We start from the raw sequence: 20,181 nt of genomic DNA, 5'->3' as shown, positions 1-20,181 counted from the left end.
CATTGCCCTAATATCGTTTTTAAATTTTTCGAATTTTTTCCTAGGGGTACCCCTACAAAATTGAGGGTTTTCGCAGTTTCCCCACTTTTGCTCCTTCCGATGGCCATAGCTCTTCCAATTTGTATCCGATCAGGAAACAAAGTACCATTTAGTAATCAGGGAACTCAAAAGCTACTTTCCTCATTCAAAACTTTGCCCTAATATCATTTTGAAATTTTTCGAATTTTTTCCTAGGGGTACCCCTACAAAATTGAGGGTTTTCCAAGTCTCCCCACTTTTGCTCCTTCCGATGGCCATAGCTCTTCCAATTTGTATCCGATCAGGAAACAAAGTACCATTTAGTAATCAGGGAACTCAAAAGCTACTTTCCTCATTCAAAACATTGCCCTAATATCGTTTTTAAATTTTTCGAATTTTTTCCTAGGGGTACCCCTACAAAATTGAGGGTTTTCGCAGTTTCCCCACTTTTGCTCCTTCCGATGGCCATAGCTCTTCCAATTTGTATCCGATCAGGAAACAAAGTACCATTTAGTAATCAGGGAACTCAAAAGCTACTTTCCTCATTCAAAACTTTGCCCTAATATCATTTTGAAATTTTTCGAATTTTTTCCTAGGGGTACCCCTACAAAATTGAGGGTTTTCCAAGTCTCCCCACTTTTGCTCAGTCCGATGGCCATAGCTCTTCCAATATGTATCCGATCAGGAAACAAAGTACCATTTAGTAATCAGGGAACTCAAAAGCACCTTTCCTCATTCAAAACATTGCCCTAATCTGGTTTTGAAATTTTTCGAATTTTTTCCTAGGAGTACCCCTACAAAATTGAGGGTTTTCGCAGTCTCCCCACTTTTGCTCAGTCCGATGGCCATAGCTCTTCCAATATGTATCCGATCAGGAAACAAAGTACCATTTAGTAATCAGGGAACTCAAAAGCACCTTTCCTCATTTAAAACATTGCCCTAATATCATTTTTAAATTTTTCGAATTTTTTCCTAGGAGTACCCCTACAAAATTGAGGGTTTTCCAAGTCTCCCCACTTTTGCTCCTTCCGATGGCCATAGCTCTTCCAATTTGTATCCGATCAGGAAACAAAGTACCATTTAGTAATCAGGGAACTCAAAAGCTACTTTCCTCATTCAAAACTTTGCCCTAATATCGTTTTGAAATTTTTCGAATTTTTTCCTAGGGGTACCCCTACAAAATTGAGGGTTTTCCAAGTCTCCCCACTTTTGCTCAGTCCGATGGCCATAGCTCTTCCAATATGTATCCGATCAGGAAACAAAGTACCATTTAGTAATCAGGGAACTCAAAAGCTACTTTCCTCATTCAAAACATTGCCCTAACATCGTTTTGAAATTTTGCAAATTTTTTCCTAGGGGTACCCCTACAAAATTGAGGGTTTTCGCAGTTTTCCCACTTTTGCTCAGTCCGATGGCCATAGCTCTTCCAATTTGTATCCGATCAGGAACAAAGTACCATCTATTAATCATCTCTACAAGAATATCCATTTTTTATTTAAAACAGCTTATATAACATTTTCGGAATATTTCCTATGGGTACAAGCTACAAGAACCTCCAATTCTTAAAAATCGTTCCTTAATTTTTCATTTGTTCCATTTCTAAAATTTTCCTGTTTATTTTTAAGTATATTTGTAACACTTTTATTTGAAACACTGAACTAAACTCAAAAGCCGAAAAATATATGTGTTTTAGGAAAACAAAAATACAGAATGGCAATTTACAGCAACGTTGGGATTCGATCTGGCGTCTCATCCGAATCTCACTTCTTGGAGCGCCCTCGCTTCTTGGGCGGCACATTGGCTTCGTTCGAACCTGGAAGTGGGGACAGTGTTAGAGGGTCAAGTTTGAAGGATGGAGTACACGATTCCTTACCTTCGGAGATGGGGGGCGTGCGCAATGATCTCTGGGACGGAGCCGATGACTCGGCAGCTTCCGCCTCGCTCTTCTTCACGCGCTGGATTCGGAGACGCAGTTGCCGGGGTGCGGAGGTGCCAGGAGATGGTGGATCTGTTTTGTCGGTCTTATCGCTCTTGTCACTTAGCTCGGAGGCCCGTCGCCTGGTTGTGCGTCGCAGCCGGGGCTTCTCCTCCTCCTCCGGCTCTGGCTCCGGCGGTTCTTCTTCCTCCACCTTGCTGTTCTTCCGGGATCGGACGGCACGGCGAGTACCCCGGACTGGGGTTGTTGTGATCGCCGGGCTGGGCGGCTCACTGATGCCGCGACGCAGGCGCGGTGCCGGATTCTGGACATCGGAGAGCAGCGAGGTGGCCCGCTTGGAACGCGCCATCACGCCGGATCCGGGGGCAGGGGCATCCGAGTCGATGCTGAGTCGCGTGCGCGATCTGGTGCGCGGCAGGGAGGGCGTGTCCGGCGAGCCCTCATCGATGACCTCCAGGAGATGCTTGTGTTGGACGGGGCGACGCCTGGGCGTCGACACGGCGTCAGAGCTGCGCAGACGCAGCTTTCGGGCGGACACCGGGGGCGTCTGCACGGCGGGACTCTCCGTGGGAATGGAAGTGCTGCGTCGGGCACGCAGAGTCCGCGTCGAAGTCGGGATGGCTGGTGTGCGGTCGTCATCCTCGGACATAAAGCTCTGCTTGGAGTCCTCTTCCTGAGCGGGACGGGGATCTGGAGTTGCTCTATCTTTGGCCTTTTGCTTGGATGTGTCCTTGGAGGACTTTTTCTTGGTCTTCTGCTCTGCTTTGATGGGCTCTACAGGAACTACCAGCACGCAGTCGTCTTCTGAGTCCTCTTCTTCTTGGATCACTTCCAGTGTCATATCGTGCTTGTTCCCATGAGAGTCCTCGATTTCCATCTTCTCCTCATCTGTAAGCACCAGGACAAGCTCTTGCTCCTCGTCATCCTCCTCATTATCGACCACCATCTCATCCTCTTTTTCTTCCTCCTGAACTTTCTCCTCCTCCTCTTGTTGAATCACCGTCTGGACTTCTAGATTCTCTATAGCCGGTTGTTCTTCCTCATCTTCGACTATAATCTCATTCTCATAATGGACCTCTGGTTCGGTCTCCACTACTGGCTGCACCTTCTCCAGGACTACCTTTTCCTCCTCATCCAAGACCACCATCTCCTCCTCGATCTGTGCCGGCGCCTGTTTGGTTTCAGTGAAGGACACTGTGGCCACGGAATCGTTGCTGGATGCCGGCTCCTCTGCTACTGTCACTGGCACCGTCACCACCTCTCCCACATCCACATTCACGGACGAGGACTTCACCTTGTCTGGTTCCCTGTCCTTGCGAGACTCACTGTCGCTGTCCAGCACTATGGTGTCCGCCACCACAGAATCACTGTTGGCAGTGGCGCCCAGCGAGAGCGAGGGACACGATCCGGCCACCGCCTCCTCCTGACACTCATCCTTGAAGGCGAAGAGCTCGGCGCTGCTGCAGGCCGCCGGCTGCTCCGGACGTGCTACGTATCCGCGCACTTCCGTACCATCCAGCGCGATCACGCAGTCGTCCTCGTAGTCCTCCTCGGCCTCCTCTACGGAACCCTTGGTGGTGTCCAGATCGTCGACCGTTTCCAGGCTGTTGGCCCGATACAGCGACCCATCCTCGCCAGCACCGATCGGCACCGAGACGTTGGAGGCGCTGGAATGGTACGAAACGATGGAGCCCGTCTCCGTGGTGAACAGCGGATTGTCGATGTCCTCCTGGGTGGGGCGCATAGGATCGACATAGGTGGACCGATGATGGTCATAGGATGAGAGCTCGGATGACTCTTCGCTGCTCAAACTGTAGGTTGGCGAGTAGAGTGGCTCCTGGACGGGCGCCTCGGAGCTAGCCATGAATGGTATCTGGTAATTGGCCTCGGTGGTGCTTGCCCTCTCCTGATCCTGTTCCGCTGTCTGCTCCTCTTGCTGCATCTCGGCTGCTATTGACTCCTCCAGCTCCAGCACCTCCTCCTCCAGCTCTTCACGCGGTTCCTCCGCCTGCTCACGCTCCTGTTCACGAGGCTCCAAAGAAGTCACATCGTAGGTGGACATGCCAAGGGTCGTGTCCATCATTTGGAGCGGCTGGCCCTGTGCACGCGACTGCGGCATAGACCATTCGGAGCTTGCCGCCGTCAACGCGGCAGTTGTCTCCGGAATCAGATCGGTGGACTCCATGTCGCCGCAGATGGTGGTGCGTTCGGAAATCTTAACGCCACTGCTGGTGGAGGCGAGTCCGCCGGAAAACAGATGCATCTGCGAGTGGGTCTCGTACATCTTGGAGGAGCAAATGGTTGGCACGAACTGCGATTGCGACGACGTCTGAGAGGCCTGGACTGTGGCGAAGCTGCCGAAACCGCTGCTCTCACTGCCGTTCCCGTTTCCGTTCCCATTCCGGCCCTGAAAGAGGGAGGAGCGCGGCTGAGGTCCGCGTGGCGGGCCCATGATCCTGGGCGACGCTTCCGCCACCACTTCCGACTGATTCGCCAGCGAGACATTCGCCGAGGCCATCGGGGACAGGAACTCGTCCTCTGACTCACTGTTTTCGGTGGCCTGCGGGTCGCTTCTGGACTCTATGGCCATGATGATCTCGTCCGTTTCCTCCTCCTCCGTCTCCGGCACCTCTTCCTTCGATTCGGCGTCCTCATCCACCGGCTCCTCGCCATCCACTTCCATGGAGCCATCCAGACGCAGCGGAATCGGCGGCATGAAACGGAATCGCTTCGTTCCCGACAGCTTCGTGGACGTGGCCACGAGCGGAGTGCCGCCCAAGGATTTGATGGCTGGGCGCGGCTTGAGGACTGCCACCGGTGAGCTGCTGCCCTGCCGGTTCGTGGACTGGCGCGACTGCACGAAGGATGGTGGCTGCAGAAGTCGGCTCACCGAGTCCGTTTCGGACTCCGGCTTCTGGGCTGGCGACTTTCCCAGGATTTTGTTGACGTGACCGCGCATATCCTCCACTAGCTGCTCGCCCAGCAGTCGCCGCCGCTTCCTCGGCTGTATGGTGACCTCGTCTCTGCGGTGGCGCTCCTCCCGCTGCAGCTCCTCCTGCTCGCGCTGTCGCTTCTCCGCCACCTGGTGGAGCACTGGCTTTACGACACGACGCCGCCGGGGCTGTTCCGACAGGCCGTATTGTGCGCGCCGCAGGAAGGGGATGTTGCTGTGCCCCTTGTTGGTCGCTACGGACAGCCCAGGAGCGGGCAAACCGGATGCCAACTCGTCGTAGCGCGTGGCCCAGTGGGCGCTGAGGGCCGAGCACTGGAAGATGCCGCCCACCTCGCCGCTGGCGTTCTGCTTGACGAGTTGGCAGCTAAACGGTTCCGGATTGCCCCAGTTTCGGCTGGGCACTTGATTCATTCTGTCCAGCTTGCCGCGAATCTGGAAATAGGTGCCGGCTATGTTCTGTGCCACCGGAGCCATCGTGGAGCGGTACGCCGAGATGATGGTGCTGGAGGAGTCGTCCTCGCGCTGTCGCTCGTCCGCCACCTCGTCCATGAAGGACACTGCCTCAATATACTTGCTCTTCTGCAGCAGCAGGATCAGCTGGACGCACTCCGTCTGCCGCGATCGGCACTTGCGCAGCAGCCGGTAGACAAGTCGCTCCTCCGGCTCGCGCAGGCAGAGCTCGGCCAGCACCTTGAATCGCCGGTTGTCGATGCAGTGCTGGAAGAATCGCTCCAACAGCGGTTGGGTCTCTTCCTCGTCGTAGAGCCGGGCCATGTGGAAGGCCTCGGGGATGCTTTCGTTGGCCAGGAGGATGCGCAGATGCAGCCAGACGTCCACTGGGCCCGGCGGCTGACTCACCACACGCATGGCAGCCTCGGGGGCTCCAGCATCCAGCAGAGTCTCTAGCAGCAGCCTCGACTGCCACTCCTCGTAGCCAGTGATCGGAGTGGCAGCTTCGTACAGCTCCCTAACGCATTCCTGGAAAGATCAAAGAGCCATCAGCCTATGTCCTGGGGTCTAATCTTCCTGAAAAACTCACCTCAAAGTCACCATGATCCAGAAACCAGAAGGAGCGCACCGACAACACCAGATGATCGCTGATCTGGAAGGCACCCTGGAACCGCAACCACAGCTTCGGAGCGGCGAGATCCATCAGAAAGTAGAGGACGAGGGCGTGCTTTCGGTCTGTCTGGGTGTCGGGGTTGAGCATCAAGTAGAGGAGCGACTGTAGCGTCTCCGGCGGATAGGCATTCGACAACCCAGTGCGCTTGCCGAGAGCGTCTATGTAAAGGGTTCGCTTGTTTTTCCGGAGATCAGCATAGGATCGACGCAGGCGGACAAGTACCGACTCCCGCTGGGCATTGTTCTCCATGTGCTGGCCCTCCGGCAGCAGGGCCTGCTCTATGAACCAGTAGAGGACTCGCTGGTACATCAGAACAGTCTGGAGAGCCCGCTTGTTGGTCTCACATTCCATCAGGATGCTGGGTGGCATGCTACGATTGCCCTGCTCCAGGATGTAGGTCTGCAGGCGCAGGAGTTCACGAAGCTGGGACGAGAGGGCCTGGTATTCGCGGCGCTCGCGCTCATCCAGGGAATAGCCACCATAGTCGAAGATGCCCTGGCAGAGCTCCGAGCAGTGGGCCTTAATGAGCCCGGCACGGCGCACAATCCAATTGGTGAGCGTGGAGAGGGAGAGCTGGGTGGAGTCCAGCGTATTGCACAGGAAACTGCCGTCCAGCCAGCTGCGGGCGCAGTCGTTCAGCAAGGCCACGCACTTGTGTTCCAAAGCCACCGACAAGATCTCATCATACATGGCTGCCTTGGACACCGTGGCGTCCGGATGCAGCTCGCTAAACTGTGGCATCAGACGCAGGCGGACAATCTGCTCATGGTAGGGCTGTGGATTCAAAAACAACGTGGCCCTTTCCCAGCGCAGAGCGTTCAGGAATCGATGCTGGACTCCATCCTGGGCATAGTACCGGCAACCAGTAGACGTTAGCAACGAACAATCTGCGAGAGAAAATTATAAAGTGACCCATAAAGCCTCTAGAGCCACCGCCACTTACCGAAAGTTAAAGATTCCGGATAAAAGTGCTCGTCGAAGCGGTGCAAGGAGATGAAGTGCAAGATGGTGTTAGGGCGCAGCTCCAGAGCCAGGCCCTTGGGCAGTCCGCTCAAAATGTAGCCGGCCAGGTAATGTGGAGTCTCGCGATGTCGCACACTGGGCGGCATCTCGTCCTTGTACCACTGGTTGATGTCGAACAGCACCAGTTTGTTGCGCCGCTCGGCGTGCGAGTGCCAGCTTAGAATGGCCAGCAGTGTGCCGTTGTCGCCGGCGAAGCTGAAGGTGGAGGCCGTGGTGCAGCCAATGATGGAGCATTTTCCTTGGTCGAACACTTGCTGGTTGCGCAAGAGGCTCGAATGGAAACCCTGCAAACCAAGAAGTTTTAGTGGGTATTTGAGGAAGAAGACGATATGGGACTTGCCTGGAATCGATAACCTTCACCGTCGCTGGTCATATGGGAGCGTCTGTAGCTCACCGAGTGCAGCTGCAGGCTAAGCCTGTCCGAGCTTAGGTACATAGCGCAGACATAGAAGCATGGCTTCGGGTCGTCGGGCGGCAGAATGCAGCAGATACGTTCAACGGAAACGTCTCTCTCGGGTGGCGCTCGCAGCACGGTGGTGAGATGAAAGTCAACCAGGTCATAGATCAGAATGGTGCCGTCCTCCAGGCCGGCTGCGAAACCGGGGGCAAATCTTATGCTCGCCAAGCAACGGATGCCGATTCGAGCAACTGCATCAGAGAGACAATGAGCTAAGCAAGAAGCCGACATGGGTTACAACTCACCGTCCACCTCAACAGCCAAATGGGCATCTCGGGAGCGGCACTCGTCCAGCAGAGAATCGATACGCATCACAGAACCCACACACGGAAGGCGGAAAACCTCAGCGGATGGATCGGCCTCTGATCCGCGGATGCAGCGATTGCGGGTCTGCAACAGATGTTTGCAGTTAATGTCCAGCAGAAGGACGAGGCCCTCCTCGGAGGCCACGGCCAAGCAGCCATCAAAGCGGGAGAGGTGCGTTCCCTGGCACAGCCGGTCATCGAGGAAGACGAGGGCGCTGCAATAGAAGCTGTCCAGATCGAAGCGGCGCAGTACCTGGTCGAAGGCGACCGAGTATATGATCAGCTGTGTCCTAGCCGCGGAACACTGCTGTGGCCGGCTATTGCCAGCACTCCAAACCTCTAGGCTGATGGCCACCAGACTGGGTACATCCACTTGCCCCGGGAACATCTCTTCCACGGCCTGGATGCTGCAACGCACATCCTCCTGACCGGGCCGGTCCTCGCTCCAAAATGTGTGTCGAGCCACACTCTCGCCAGTGGCGGTGGCGCACACCAACATGGTGGCCTCGTTGGAGTACTTACATGTCACCCATCCCCATTTTCCGCCGCGCAGATAGCCCCCTATGTGTTCAGCTGCTGGGTGGAAAAATATATATTCATGTATGTCTGTCTGTGTATGCACCAAGGAGCTAACATACCCGATTCCTGACCATGGCCAGGAACTGCCCGCTCCGGAAATGCCGTGGTCCGGCTTCCGTCCAACTCCACTTCGTGCCACTGCATGCCTGCCCAAATTATACTAGATCGCGTTCATAGGCAGCGTTATCAAGGAATATTTTTATGAGAATACGATTCTGTTCGGAGCTATATGTCGTGTGACTGCGTAGATGTGTGAGTCGCTTCGTTTTGAAATGTGTTGCCGGTTGTTTTTGTTGTTGCTGAGTTTAGAGTTTTGTCGGTGTTGGGAAGCTTTAAATGAGAAGTCCGCAAATTTCGTGAGCTAGTGTTGCATAACGATGAAGGACGAGTTGTAGAGCTGAGAAAATATCGATACAGTCGATAGTTTTTTTTTCAGCCAATAGATCCGTTATTAAAAGAATTTTTAAATTTTTTTATGGCTGTTTTATGTAATATACAATCAATTTCATTTCTTTATTTTTTTTTTGTGATTTAATTTCAATAAATCTTAAAGAAATAAATAATATTTGGTATAATCGATTGAATTGATGTTTTTTTTTTCTAAAATATCGTAACGAATCAAAGTTCGACAAGTGGCAAGGCGATGGGAAAGCATGAAACAGGCCTGGCATCGCCAAGGCATTGCAAAAATATCGCGCGAATTTCATAAGCCATTTTACCTGTTTGTTAGTTGTCAGTCAATACCGACACATATCCAAATGAGTTTGAACAAACTACACCCCGAATTACTCACTTATAAAATAGTAATAAAATAAATCACAAAATTTGCACATCTCACCGACATCGCGTGCCATCTGGCAACATCCGCGAGGCGGCTGTCAACCCTGCCCGTTTGCGATTTGCTGCACATTGTTCTAACGACCAGCCGGAAAGGAAAGGAAAACCATTTCCGTGGGCCACTTGAATGCGATTCAAATGTGAGACCCTCGACGCCGAATGCTAAGTTCCCTGGCATTGGCGCAACCCAAAGCAATCCACCGGAGACACTAAGAGCCACAACTAGAGCACTCAGCAGACCGCACTCGGCAAACCACACTTCGCACAGCCACACGCACACCCTAACATCCTCACCCTCACCCACATACGGCTGCCCCCCCCCGCCCCACACCCCTAATCGAAAGAAAAACGTTGTCTGGCTGGCTATAGCTAAAACCGCATTGGGCAGCGGCAAGGAAGGGGGCACGGAATCCGAAGATCCGAGGAAGAAGCGACCGGGCAAGCGAGCGGTAAGTGGCTGGAGCACATGCCTGCGCATCCACCCTCTCAGTATACCTATCCCTCGGCAGAGAGCCATCAGCTAGCCATGGCCCAGCACGTAGCCGGCGGAGGAGGAGGAGGCACCGAGGCTCTGGCCGCGGAACTTGCCAAGGCGGTGGACCTCATAATGCACCCACTAACCCAGCAGCAGGCACGTCTGGAGGCCTACATGGCCTGTGAACGTTTCAAAGAGGAGTCGCCGCTTTGCGCTCAGGTGGGCCTCTTCCTGGCCAGCTCGCCCCAGTCCAACCAACAGGTGCGCCATTTCGGGCTGCAGCTAATCGAGTACACAATTAAGTTTCGCTGGAACTGCATTACGCACGAGGAGAAGGTTTATATCAAGGACAACGCCATCAAGATGCTGAACGCGGGCGTAGGCCCAGCGGAGGATCGCACACTCTTGCCGACCAAGGACGCCTTGTCGCGGATTATCGTCGAGATGATCAAGCGCGAGTGGCCGCAACAGTGGTCCGACTTGTTGCCGGAACTGAGCCAGGCCTGTACCAAGGGCGAGGCCCAGACAGAGCTGGTGCTGCTCGTGTTCCTGCGACTGGTGGAGGATGTGGCGCTGCTGCAGACGATCGAGTCGAACCAGCGCCGCAAGGATATGTACCAGGCACTGAACAACAACATGAACGACATCTTTGAGTTTTTTCTGCGGCTCGTGGAGCAGCACGTGACCGCGTTTCGCGAGACGACGCAACTGGGCAACTTTCCTAAGGCGAACGCACACAGCCGTGTTGTCGAAATAGTGCTGCTGACGCTGAGCGGGTTCGTGGAGTGGGTCAGTATCCAGCACATCATGTCGAGCAACGGCAAGCTCATACACTTTTTATGCATTTTGCTAAACGACAAGGCATTCCAGTGCAACGCGGCCGAGTGCCTGGCGCAGATATCGAACCGCAAGGGCCAGGCCAAGGAGCGCAAGCCGCTGATGCAGCTTTTCAACGAGGAGCCGCTCCGCTACATCTACCAGGCCAGCCAGATACTGCCCGATTCGGACTCGGGCCTGTCCATCGAGCAGCATCACAACTTCCTCAAGAAACTGTTGCAGGTGCTCAGCGGCATGGGCCAGCAGCTGGTGGCGCTCTGGGGCAAGGATGACGCCACCCAGCGCCCGGTACACCTGGAGATTCTGCTCGAGTGCCTGCTGGTCCTGGTGCAGCATCCCTCGCTGACCATCGCCCACGGTTCGGCACTGATTTGGCAGCTGCTGCTTAAGCACGAGCCGAGCTCCAAGGACTTTGCCACAATCAACTACATTCCCAAGCTCATCCACACGATTGCGCCGCGGATCGTGAAACTGCCATATCCCCCTGCCACAAGTGCACCTGCTACCATGTGCACGGACGCCTACATCCGGATGGAGTACGACAGCGAGGAGGAGTATGCGCTCCACTTCTTCCGCTATCGCACCGACTTCCTGGAGATCTTTCGCCTGGCCACGTTGGTCCAGCCGCTCGTCACCTATGGATACTGCGAACGCTGGCTACACCAGCGGCTGCGCAACGCCGCCACCGAAGCCCAGGCAGAGGTCAAGACCGGTGTCATATCATGCAGTGTCCTGGATCCCGTCTACCTGGAATGGGATGCTCTGGTCAGTGTTCTGGACGGTGTCCTTAGCCGCATCCTGCTCGTGGCGGAGCGACCGTCGGTGCCGGCGGGTCTGCGCCTGCTGGAAGAGTGCCTTGAGCTGGAGACCACCAATCCGCTCACCTACTCCATTCTACTGTCGTGCATTTCGGCGCTATTCGTCTTCCTCAGCATGTCCTCGTGCCAGATCACGCCCAGCAATTGTGTGGCCATGAGCGGGGTCAGCCTGCTGCCGCGTGTCCTCGACAAGATCTTTCGGGCCCTGGTCATGAAGCCGCCCAACGAGCTGGAGAAGGTGCAGGCCAAGTCGGCCAAGAATCTGCGGCGTCATGCTGCCTCGCTGCTCGTCAAGCTGGCCCACAAGTACCCGCTGCTGCTGCTGCCCGTCTTCGACCAGATTAGCGGGCATGTGGAGCTGCTGCTGAAGGAGCCCGGCCAGCACCAGCTGTGCCGCATGATGCGGACCACGCTGCAGGAGGCGCTCATCCTAATCTCGAACCACTTCTGCGACTTCGAGCGCCAGACCCTGTTCATCGAGCATATCATTCAGGACAAGCGCACCGAGTGGCTGGCCATCGGCGATGTCCTCAAGTCGCCGCTGGACTTTATGCGCTTCGTGGGCCTGGACAAGCCGCCCATCTTCGCGGTGGAGGGCGACATCACCCTGTCGAATCGATCACGGCTACTGGACGCCCTGCACGTCGTCCTCGGCGTGGTGAAGCGCTGCACCTGGCCGGACGACCCGGACCGCGCCCAACGCGGTGGCTTCGTCATCGGCTGCACCGAGCTGGGCAATCCCATCTGCCGCAATCCGGCCACCAAGCACGTGGTACCGCTGCTCTCCCAGGTACTGGGACTGATGCGTATCCTAAACGAGTTGTTCGCCCCGGAGGCACTGGCCGCCCTGTCCGAGGGCTATCGCGGCATCCACGGCATGCTGGAGCACGAGAAGAAGCTGCTGATGGGGATCTGTGCCTTGCCAGCCGATCCACTGGACACCACCATTCGCAGCGAGCCGACTGCCTTCGAGAAGATGCAGACCTTCATGATGATGATCACCGAGGGCTGTTACCACCTGATGGGCTCGGCGGGTCCGTCGCTGGGTCGCGATCTCTACCAGCTGCTGGGCCTGGCGGACGCTCTGGTTACGAACGTCTTCGCCCGCCTGGACGTGGTGCCCGACTACCGGCTGCGCCCCATCATCCGTGTCTTCTTCAAGCCGTTCGTCTACTCCTGCCCGCCCAGCTTCTACGACAGCGTCCTGGTGCCGCTGTTCTCGCACCTGGCTCCGCTCATGTGCGAGCGCCTGTCCCGTCGATGGATCTACATAGCGTCGCTGTACGAGAGCGGCCAGTTGGACGGCGAGGTGAACGACACGCAGGAGGTGCTCGAGGACCAGCTGAACCGCACCCTGACCCGTGAGTACTTGGATGTGCTGAAGATCGCTCTGGTGGGCGGGCAGATCGGAGCGGATCATGTGTCGTCGGGGGCCAATGCGAACGTGAATGCCAACAGCAGTGCCGTGGCGATGGAGAACGAGGAGCATTCGATGGACAGCGCACCCCAGTCCCGGGCCAGCCAGTCGGCCCTGCTCTCGGACATAGTCTCGGATCTGGGCGGCAAGCTGCTCCGCAACGGTCTCATCGGCAACTATGTGCTGATGACGCTGCTGAAGGCCATCGCCTGGAACGACGGGATAACCAGCATGCGGGCGGTGAATATAGCGGCGCCAGTGATGCGATTCCTTGCCGCCGAGAAGCTGATGGACGAGAACAAGGCGGTGACGGCATTTACGGCGGTGCTGCAGGGCATGCAGGTGCATGGGCAGCACGAGGCCAACCAGTCGGGTCTAGTCACGCTGGGTGTGCAGTTCTATGAGCTGTTGCGCCCGCACTTCCCCATCCTCAGCGAGGTCCTGCAGCACATACCGAGCGTGAACGCGGCCGACATCCAGAAGTTCGACGAGAAGATCTCTGTGGCGCCCGTCAAGGGCAACAAGGTGGATCGGGCCAAGAAGGATCTGTTCAAGAAGCTAACCGCCCAGCTGGTGGGGCGCAGTGTTAACCAGCTGTTCCGGCACGAGGTGCAGATCGCCAACCTGCCACCGATGCAGTCGCACAAGTCCAAGTCCGGTTCGGGCGACATCATGGACAGCAATCAGAACGCGAGCCTGACTCGGCTATTTGGTCCGGAGAAGTGACAGGGACTGTTGTCCCAGACACGCTCCACACAAACAGAGACGACGACGACGACGACGACTGCACACAAGGAAACACAAAACACGAAACAGAGAAGAAGGAGGAGGAGGCGGCGTCGCAGCGGAGACGCAGCCATAAGCGGAGTAGCTCGTCCGGTCCTGGTCGTAGAACGGGATCGGATCAACGAGCCGGAGGCCACCTCAGCTGCCAAACTAGCGACGACTGAACTTAAAATAATTGTAAACTAGCCAAGACGATGGAGCATTATGTAGCCTGATGCAGCCTAGCCCAGGATCTAGAACTAGATCTCCGCTGCCGCAGGACCCGAAACCGTAACCGTAACCGAAATCGAAATCGAAACCCGACATCCCAACATCCCATAGTGGAATCAATCCAGTTATCGTTCAGTCTTGAGCAATATTTGATTTATTTATTTATTTTACGAACTAAATTTAATGCCCGCACGTAACATTTAGTTTTTTAAGTCTAATCCCCAATCGGGAGTCTTATCCCAATATCCGCCTCCGCTTCCGCATCCGGTCAATATATTAAGGGGGGGGGCGACCATTGACTTGTTACTACTTTGTTATTTATTATTCGGAATTTTGTTACAATCTTTTAATTGCAAATACTCGAAAATTATGTTTCAATTATATATATGGAGTGTCCTCCTTAAGGACTCGTTGCTCCTCGCCCCAGCCCCTCCAGCCCGCCAGCCACCCAGCCAGCAGCTCTATTTTTTTTCTAGTTAATTAATTAATGAATTGTGTGCTTTCTCCAGTTTTTTGTATAGTTACCTATGCGAGTGCATACTGTAATTTATATATATACATATATATATATATCAATATATATATATATATACATAACATATATCCTTTGAACATTTCTGAAATTACGCTTAGGCTTAGTTGATAGGCATGAAAAGTACGAGTTATTATTATATAATACATCGATCTGTATATGAATACAACCACCCCTCCTTGCAAAATCCACACATACCCCAATTCTCCCTCCCATTTATACCCCCCACATTATCCTTCCCCCCACCCCCCACAAAGAAAAAAAAAAAAAAAAACAAAACACACATCGGGATTCTAAGAATTATAGTTGCGTGAGTATGCAATATATACAACTGAAATTATACACACATATTGTATTTATAACTAAATGAAATCGAAGTGGGGGTTTACCCGCAAACACACACACAAAATCGAAATAAGCAAATAAATTTGAAATAAATTTACAAAATCGAAATGAAGATAATGGTTTTATTTTTTAATAATAATGGTATACCTATCCCACCTTTAGACCACTTCCTAAGACTATAATCCTCTTCCGGAAATATAATTACTGGAACATTACAGATATTCCAAAGCAATATCTGATATGGAGTTGGAAATAATAGATTTCTCTTAAAACATATATTTTTATTCTTGTTTTAATTTTAATTTAAAAACTACATATGTCGGCTTCTCATCAAACGCTACGTGATAACGTTAATCGTGGTAGTCCATCGATTAAAGATACCGAACCCATGACTTTTTGTTTAAAAATGGATTTATTTTATCAACTGATGATACATTGGCGAAAAAACCGATACCATAATTATAATACATCTATGCAAGATATACAAACATATAATACAAAAAATATAGCGCAAGAATGGTTAACAGACTTTTTAAAATATAAAACAAAAATTTCAAAAACGGAAAATCCAGAAATTCCAAAATATGGACCTTGTGAAGGCCATATCTCGGCCAATATCTATCGGATCCTCCAGAGGAATACCTCAAACGATTTCTGGATTAATTCTCCTTAATTCTGCATCAAAACCTCAAATTAAAATTTTCGATCAAATTTTTTCAAATTTTTCTGAGGGACCCCCTTTGAAAATGGGGAAAATCCAGAAATTCCAAATATGAACCTTGTGAGGGCCATATCTCGGCCAATATCCATCGGATCCTCAAGAGGAGTACCTCAAACGATTTCTAGATTAATTCTCCATCGATCTGCATTAAAACCTTAAATAAAATTTTCGATCCGATTTTTTCAAATTTTTCTGATGGACCCCCTTCGAAAATGGGGAAAATCCAGAAATTCCAATATATGGACCTTGTGAAGGCCATATCTCGGGCAATATTCATCGGATCCTCAAGAGGAATACCTCAATCGATTTCTGGATTCATTCTCCATCGATCTGCATCAAAACCTCGAAAAAAAATTTTCGATCCGATTTTTCCAAATTTTTCTGATGGAGCCCCTTCGAAAATGGGGAAAATCCAGAAATTCCAAAAAACGGACCTTGTGAAGGCCATATCTCGGGCAATATTCATCGGATCCTCAAGAGGAATACCTCAAACGATTTCTGGATTAATTCTACTTCATTCTGCATCAAAACCTCAAAACAAAATTTTCGATCCGATTTTTTCAAATTTTTCTGATGGAGCCCCTTTGAAAATGGGGAAAATCCAGAAATTCTAAATTATGGACCTTGTGAAGGCCATATCTCGGCCAAAATCCAACCGATCCTTGAGTTCATAGATTTTGTTAAGCTTAATTTTATTAAATTTGTTTGTTTTATAAAATTGTATTTTCTATAATTTACACATGCAGGGGAAGGGTAAGGAGAAGGATACTTTAGGCTTATATAATACAATTTCAATCAATTTCAATAAATAACTGTCGGTAGTGCGTGCTTGAATAGATCTAAAGCGTGTATCGTGTGTGGTTTTCGGCTTTAAGACCCTGTTGGCCGATTATCGCAGAGATTACTCCAGTCGGGAACGTGCTCGTTCTTCAGATAGGTGTCCTTGGCCAAGGAACGGGTTTGAACGTGGTCTGTGGCGCCGCACAATGCTCCACCCAGCCAGGCCGTGAAGTTCTGATGCCCGACGGCGGGGAAAAACTTGAACTGCAAGTCACCATGGAAGCGTGTCTTGTAAAAGGAATCGTGGACGAGCAAGTGCTGCAGTTCGTGCTTCAGGCGAGCCAAGAGCCCAGCATGCATTGAGCCACCACCGATGAGGAAAACACTTTCGATCAGCGACTTCCTCACGTCCACGGTGCAGTCGAGAATGGAGCGTAGAATGAGATGGGGCAAGCTATCCCTCTCATTGCTGGCCTCAAACATCACCTCGAAGGCGGTCTCTCTCAGCCGGCCGGGCACCTGGATCATCTCTTCATCATCGGGATCATCGTTTCTGACAATGAATTCCACGGCTGGCGGAGGCTTGGGCAGATCTTCACCACCCTTGGCGTATCCCTGCGCCCGCTCGAAGGTTGTCACAAAGCAGGTTCGTACCTTGATCTCCTCCAGCACGCCCTCCGACAGCAGGCTCTCCTTGACGCCAGCCTCCATCAATTGGCGCTTGATCTCCGCGTGAACGGCCCTGCCTCCGTAGCTCTGGTCTCTAAAAGCGGACATGATTTGTACGCCGCTAAAGACGGGCATGACACTCGTTTCACTGTACCCGATATCAACAACCAAGGCGGTGGGCACGGCCAGCGTGGAGAGTGCCATTAGGTGGACGGGCACAAACAGCACCGAGGAGGCATCAAAATGGACAAAGAGAACTCTCGCCAGTTTTTCCCTGAAGAGGGTGGGGCCGAAAGTGTTCTCCACCACAACGAACTTGCGCTCTTTGGGACTCACCAGCAGGTTCCTAGAATCATCAGGAGGTTATAATCTACCCAATATTCCACATCTTTTAAGGTCACCTACTTGAAGAAAATGGACTGCAGGAAGTCGACGATTTGATCGTAGAGCTGCTCCGTCGTGTCATAGTCAAACAACCGCTTGGTACACCCCGTCGTGGTCAGGACAACCTCTGTGCGAACGATTTTCCTCGGTGACGGTTCGGCCGCAAAGCCCAGCCTGAAAATATGGACAGTAAAGTGTGATGATATCACCTTTATCAGCAACTGGGACAGAAATTACTTTGTGTAGGCGGTACCGATTTCCAGGACGATAGGAGGCTTTTCCTGCATAACGCTTTCGTAGATGGGCATGCTGGGAGTTTGGTCGTTGGCCAACCGTATGCGGTTTTGCCAAATAATTGCACTTATAAATGGAAAGTGTAAAGTGTTCTTTACCAAAGAAATGTAAACTCACCAACACTGGCTCCGCAACTATCGATAACAAAAATCATCGCGTAACTACTATCACGAAAACTGATCCAACCTTATTGGATTTTATGACAGTATTTCCAGCAGCCGATCTAATCCATTGGGATCTAATTAAAGAAATAACTCTTGAGTTAAAGATCAAAATATAATAAAAACATTTAATTTATAGTGTTATCGTTTATAGAGTCTCACAATCGGTAATTATCTGTCATCTTTAATCGACCATAGGCCATCACTAATTTAAAAGATTTGTTGTGGTCGGCAAGACCGCCAAATCGTAAACAGGATGAGTTACATACAATTTGAGAGTGCCAGGGAAAAGGACAAGGCTCGCCAGGAACTGCGAGAGGCCCGCGCCGAGATGCTCCAGCAGGCTAAGGACCGGGCTGAGCTTCGCAGCCAGAGGGAGCGCCAAAAAGAGCTGCGAGGTGAAGGTGCCACCTGGATGCTACCGGCAGTGGCACAGAAACTGGAGAAGTCTTCATCCTCAAAGAAGGCAAAGAAGAAGAAAAAGACGGAACACAAATCCAAGTCGAAAAACAAGAAATCATCCAAGAAAAAGAAGAAAAAACACCACAGTAGCAGCAGCAGCGACAGTAGTAGCGATAGCGACAGTTCTAGCTCCAGCTCTTCCTCGTCCAGTGAGGACGAAAAGGAACGCCGGCGACGAAAGAAAAAATCTAAGAAGAGCCACCAGGAAAGCCACAGCGAGGACGAGTGGGTGGAGAAGACTTCTGCCGTTGAGGTGCCTCTGCAACGCGACAACTGGATGACGAACGAGTCTCTCATGCTGAAGACCTTTTCGAAGGAGCAGAAACAGCCCACAAAGCCGAACGAGAAACTCCAGCAAATCGATGCCTATGATCCGGCCAAAAGCGGTCGTGAGCTGAATCCTTATTGGAAAAGTAATGGCACCGGCCTGCCCGGTTTCCAAAAGCCTCGGGATGACGAGGACGAGTCCGAGAAGCGGGAGACAAAGCAGCATTCGACTTCTGGTCCGAGTTCCTCCTCTCGCGGATGGCGAAAGCCCTCTGCTAAGCCACCCTCACCCTCACCACCACCAAGGAGAGAGAAATCTGTCTCAGAGAACGAATCCTCGGGCGAGGAACCCGAACCGGCTCTCCCCTGCTTAACCAATGACGAGCTCAACGCGTTGGCAGGCAGGGCCATCAAAGCAGAGATCAAGGGCAAGAAGGAGCTGGCGGCTGAACTGAATCTGCAGCTGGAGAATGCACGAAAGGCGCGGGCCGAGTATTTGGCATCCGGCAAATCCATACCGACACCTAATGCCAAGGTCTCGAAGAAGAAACCCACATCCGAGCATGTTCTTCTCACCAAAACGGATCAGAGCGGCAATGTGCGGCCACTAATGCACACTGGGACGCACAGTAACCCCAATGATCTCTATGGGGGAAGCAAAGGACGGAAGCGAAGCAACAAGAAAGTGGAGACTCATGTGGACGGACAAAGGGTGCGTTACTTCGCCGATGATGATCGCTATGATATCAAGCAAATGGTAAGATTATACTTTTATATCCAAATCTTTGAAGAAAGACTCTAAAGAATCTCTTTTCAAAACAGTTCGAGCGAGAGAAGCATGCCACTGCCGCCGAGTCCAACCTGCAATACGCCGACATTCTGTCCAAGCACAAGAATCCCAATGATGATCTTGAGGACTTGTTTGCCGACAAAGTGCGCAAGCAAATCTCACCTGGCGACGCCGAGAAGAAGGAGCTCCAGAACGCCATCAAAGAACACGAAAAGCTGGCTGCCAGTCTTGAGAATTGTGAGCGATGCTTTGACTCCGCCAAGCTGGATAAGCAACTGTTAGTTTCCCTCGGCGACAAGATCTACCTGAGCATACCGTGGTATGTGGGCCTGCAGAATGGCCATTGCATCCTGACAACATTGCAGCACGTGTCCTGCTGCACGCAGCTGGACGAGGATGCGTGGGAGGAGCTGAATAACTTCCGGAAGGCGCTCACCCGCATGTTTGCCGCCCGACGGCAGGACGTGGTTTTCTATGAGATTGCCAACAAGTTGCTTCGCCGACCGCATCTCACCGTGCACTGCATCCCCATCCCATCCAGTCAAGGCGAACTGGCACCGTTCTATTTCAAGAAGGCCATCGAGGAGTCCGAACAGGAGTGGTGCATCAACAAGCAACTGGTTTCTCTGCGTCAGAAATCTCTGCGGGCCGCAATTCCGAAGGGTCTGCCCTATGTGTGGATCCACTTTGGCATGGATTCGGGCTTTGCCCACGTCATCGAGGATCAGGACCGTTTTCCCGCTAACTTTGCACAGGTAAGCAGCTGAAGAAGATCTCTGGAGATCTATGAATATTAACAAATTCTTTCTTTAAAGGAAATTATTGGTGGAATGCTAGGACTGAATCCCAATTCCTGGCGCAAGCCACGAAAAGAACAGAATCCTGTGGGAAGGGTCAAGTCGCTGGCGGAGATGTGGAAAAATTACGATTGCACTGAACAATAATTATTGAAATTATAATTTAAGAATGTTGTTCTAACACAATCTATTTTTGGGGGGGGCT

At 52.1% G+C, this 20,181-nt stretch overlaps 4 protein-coding genes across 6 annotated transcripts; 2 read left to right on the top strand and 2 right to left on the bottom strand.

Moving 5' to 3' along the window:
- Positions 1-1,478: 1,478 nt before the first annotated feature.
- Elys (AT hook containing transcription factor 1 homolog) lies at positions 1,479-8,724 on the bottom strand. Of its 2 annotated transcripts, none has more exons than XM_017254310.3 (7): positions 8,454-8,724; positions 7,756-8,391; positions 7,394-7,701; positions 6,974-7,337; positions 5,947-6,917; positions 1,892-5,885; positions 1,479-1,831 (listed from the first exon to the last, which is right to left on the bottom strand). In XM_017254310.3, exons 1-7 carry the CDS (start codon positions 8,536-8,538, stop codon positions 1,779-1,781), a joined length of 6,411 nt encoding a protein of 2,136 aa, XP_017109799.2. In that variant the 5' UTR covers positions 8,539-8,724; the 3' UTR covers positions 1,479-1,778. The 2 variants fall into 2 exon arrangements, with proteins under 2 accessions (XP_017109799.2, XP_070136349.1); XM_070280248.1 differs by having other exon boundaries at positions 7,756-8,388.
- Positions 8,725-9,072: 348 nt separating this feature from the next.
- Ranbp21 (exportin-5-like protein Ranbp21) lies at positions 9,073-13,971 on the top strand. 2 transcript variants are annotated; one of them, XM_017254314.3, is made up of 2 exons: positions 9,073-10,495; positions 10,577-13,971. In XM_017254314.3, exons 1-2 carry the CDS (start codon positions 9,698-9,700, stop codon positions 13,502-13,504), a joined length of 3,726 nt encoding a protein of 1,241 aa, XP_017109803.2. In that variant the 5' UTR covers positions 9,073-9,697; the 3' UTR covers positions 13,505-13,971. The 2 variants fall into 2 exon arrangements, with proteins under 2 accessions (XP_017109803.2, XP_017109802.2); XM_017254313.3 differs by having other exon boundaries at positions 9,074-9,680; positions 9,741-13,971.
- A 2,068-nt stretch (positions 13,972-16,039) lies between these two features.
- Arp10 (Actin-related protein 10) lies at positions 16,040-17,619 on the bottom strand. Its single transcript, XM_017254293.3, has 3 exons — positions 17,443-17,619; positions 17,227-17,379; positions 16,040-17,167 (listed from the first exon to the last, which is right to left on the bottom strand). The coding sequence occupies exons 1-3, from the start codon at positions 17,511-17,513 to the stop codon at positions 16,243-16,245; spliced, it is 1,149 nt and encodes a 382-aa protein (XP_017109782.2). The 5' UTR covers positions 17,514-17,619; the 3' UTR covers positions 16,040-16,242.
- Positions 17,620-17,842: 223 nt separating this feature from the next.
- LOC108134121 (CWF19-like protein 2 homolog) lies at positions 17,843-20,148 on the top strand. Its single transcript, XM_017254322.3, has 3 exons — positions 17,843-19,146; positions 19,212-19,934; positions 19,995-20,148. The coding sequence occupies exons 1-3, from the start codon at positions 17,917-17,919 to the stop codon at positions 20,121-20,123; spliced, it is 2,082 nt and encodes a 693-aa protein (XP_017109811.2). The 5' UTR covers positions 17,843-17,916; the 3' UTR covers positions 20,124-20,148.
- Positions 20,149-20,181: the final 33 nt, after the last annotated feature.

Source organism: Drosophila bipectinata, chromosome XL (assembly GCF_030179905.1).
Source record: "Drosophila bipectinata strain 14024-0381.07 chromosome XL, DbipHiC1v2, whole genome shotgun sequence".
Lineage (NCBI taxonomy): Eukaryota > Metazoa > Arthropoda > Insecta > Diptera > Drosophilidae > Drosophila > Drosophila bipectinata.
The sequence above is the reverse complement of the archived record's forward strand: the minus strand, read 5'-3'. Positions and strand labels throughout refer to the sequence as shown.

Excerpts from the sequence above, each read along its gene's own strand:
- Ranbp21 (XM_017254313.3), top strand. The coding sequence starts at position 9,758 with ATGGCCCAGCACGTAGCCGGCGGAGGAGGAGGAGGCACCGAGGCTCTG.
- Arp10 (XM_017254293.3), bottom strand. The coding sequence starts at position 17,513 with ATGCCCATCTACGAAAGCGTTATGCAGGAAAAGCCTCCTATCGTCCTG. Across the intron at positions 17,380-17,442 it reads ATCGGTACCGCCTACACAAA|GCTGGGCTTTGCGGCCGAAC; the intron begins GTAATTTCTGTC and ends CCATATTTTCAG. Across the intron at positions 17,168-17,226 it reads CTGCAGTCCATTTTCTTCAA|GAACCTGCTGGTGAGTCCCA; the intron begins GTAGGTGACCTT and ends TGATGATTCTAG.
- LOC108134121 (XM_017254322.3), top strand. The coding sequence starts at position 17,917 with ATGAGTTACATACAATTTGAGAGTGCCAGGGAAAAGGACAAGGCTCGC. Across the intron at positions 19,147-19,211 it reads GCTATGATATCAAGCAAATG|TTCGAGCGAGAGAAGCATGC; the intron begins GTAAGATTATAC and ends TTTTCAAAACAG. Across the intron at positions 19,935-19,994 it reads TTCCCGCTAACTTTGCACAG|GAAATTATTGGTGGAATGCT; the intron begins GTAAGCAGCTGA and ends CTTTCTTTAAAG.
- Elys (XM_017254310.3), bottom strand. The coding sequence starts at position 8,538 with ATGCAGTGGCACGAAGTGGAGTTGGACGGAAGCCGGACCACGGCATTT. Across the intron at positions 7,338-7,393 it reads GTGAAGGTTATCGATTCCAG|GGTTTCCATTCGAGCCTCTT; the intron begins GCAAGTCCCATA and ends CTTGGTTTGCAG. Across the intron at positions 5,886-5,946 it reads TGGATCATGGTGACTTTGAG|GAATGCGTTAGGGAGCTGTA; the intron begins GTGAGTTTTTCA and ends TGATCTTTCCAG.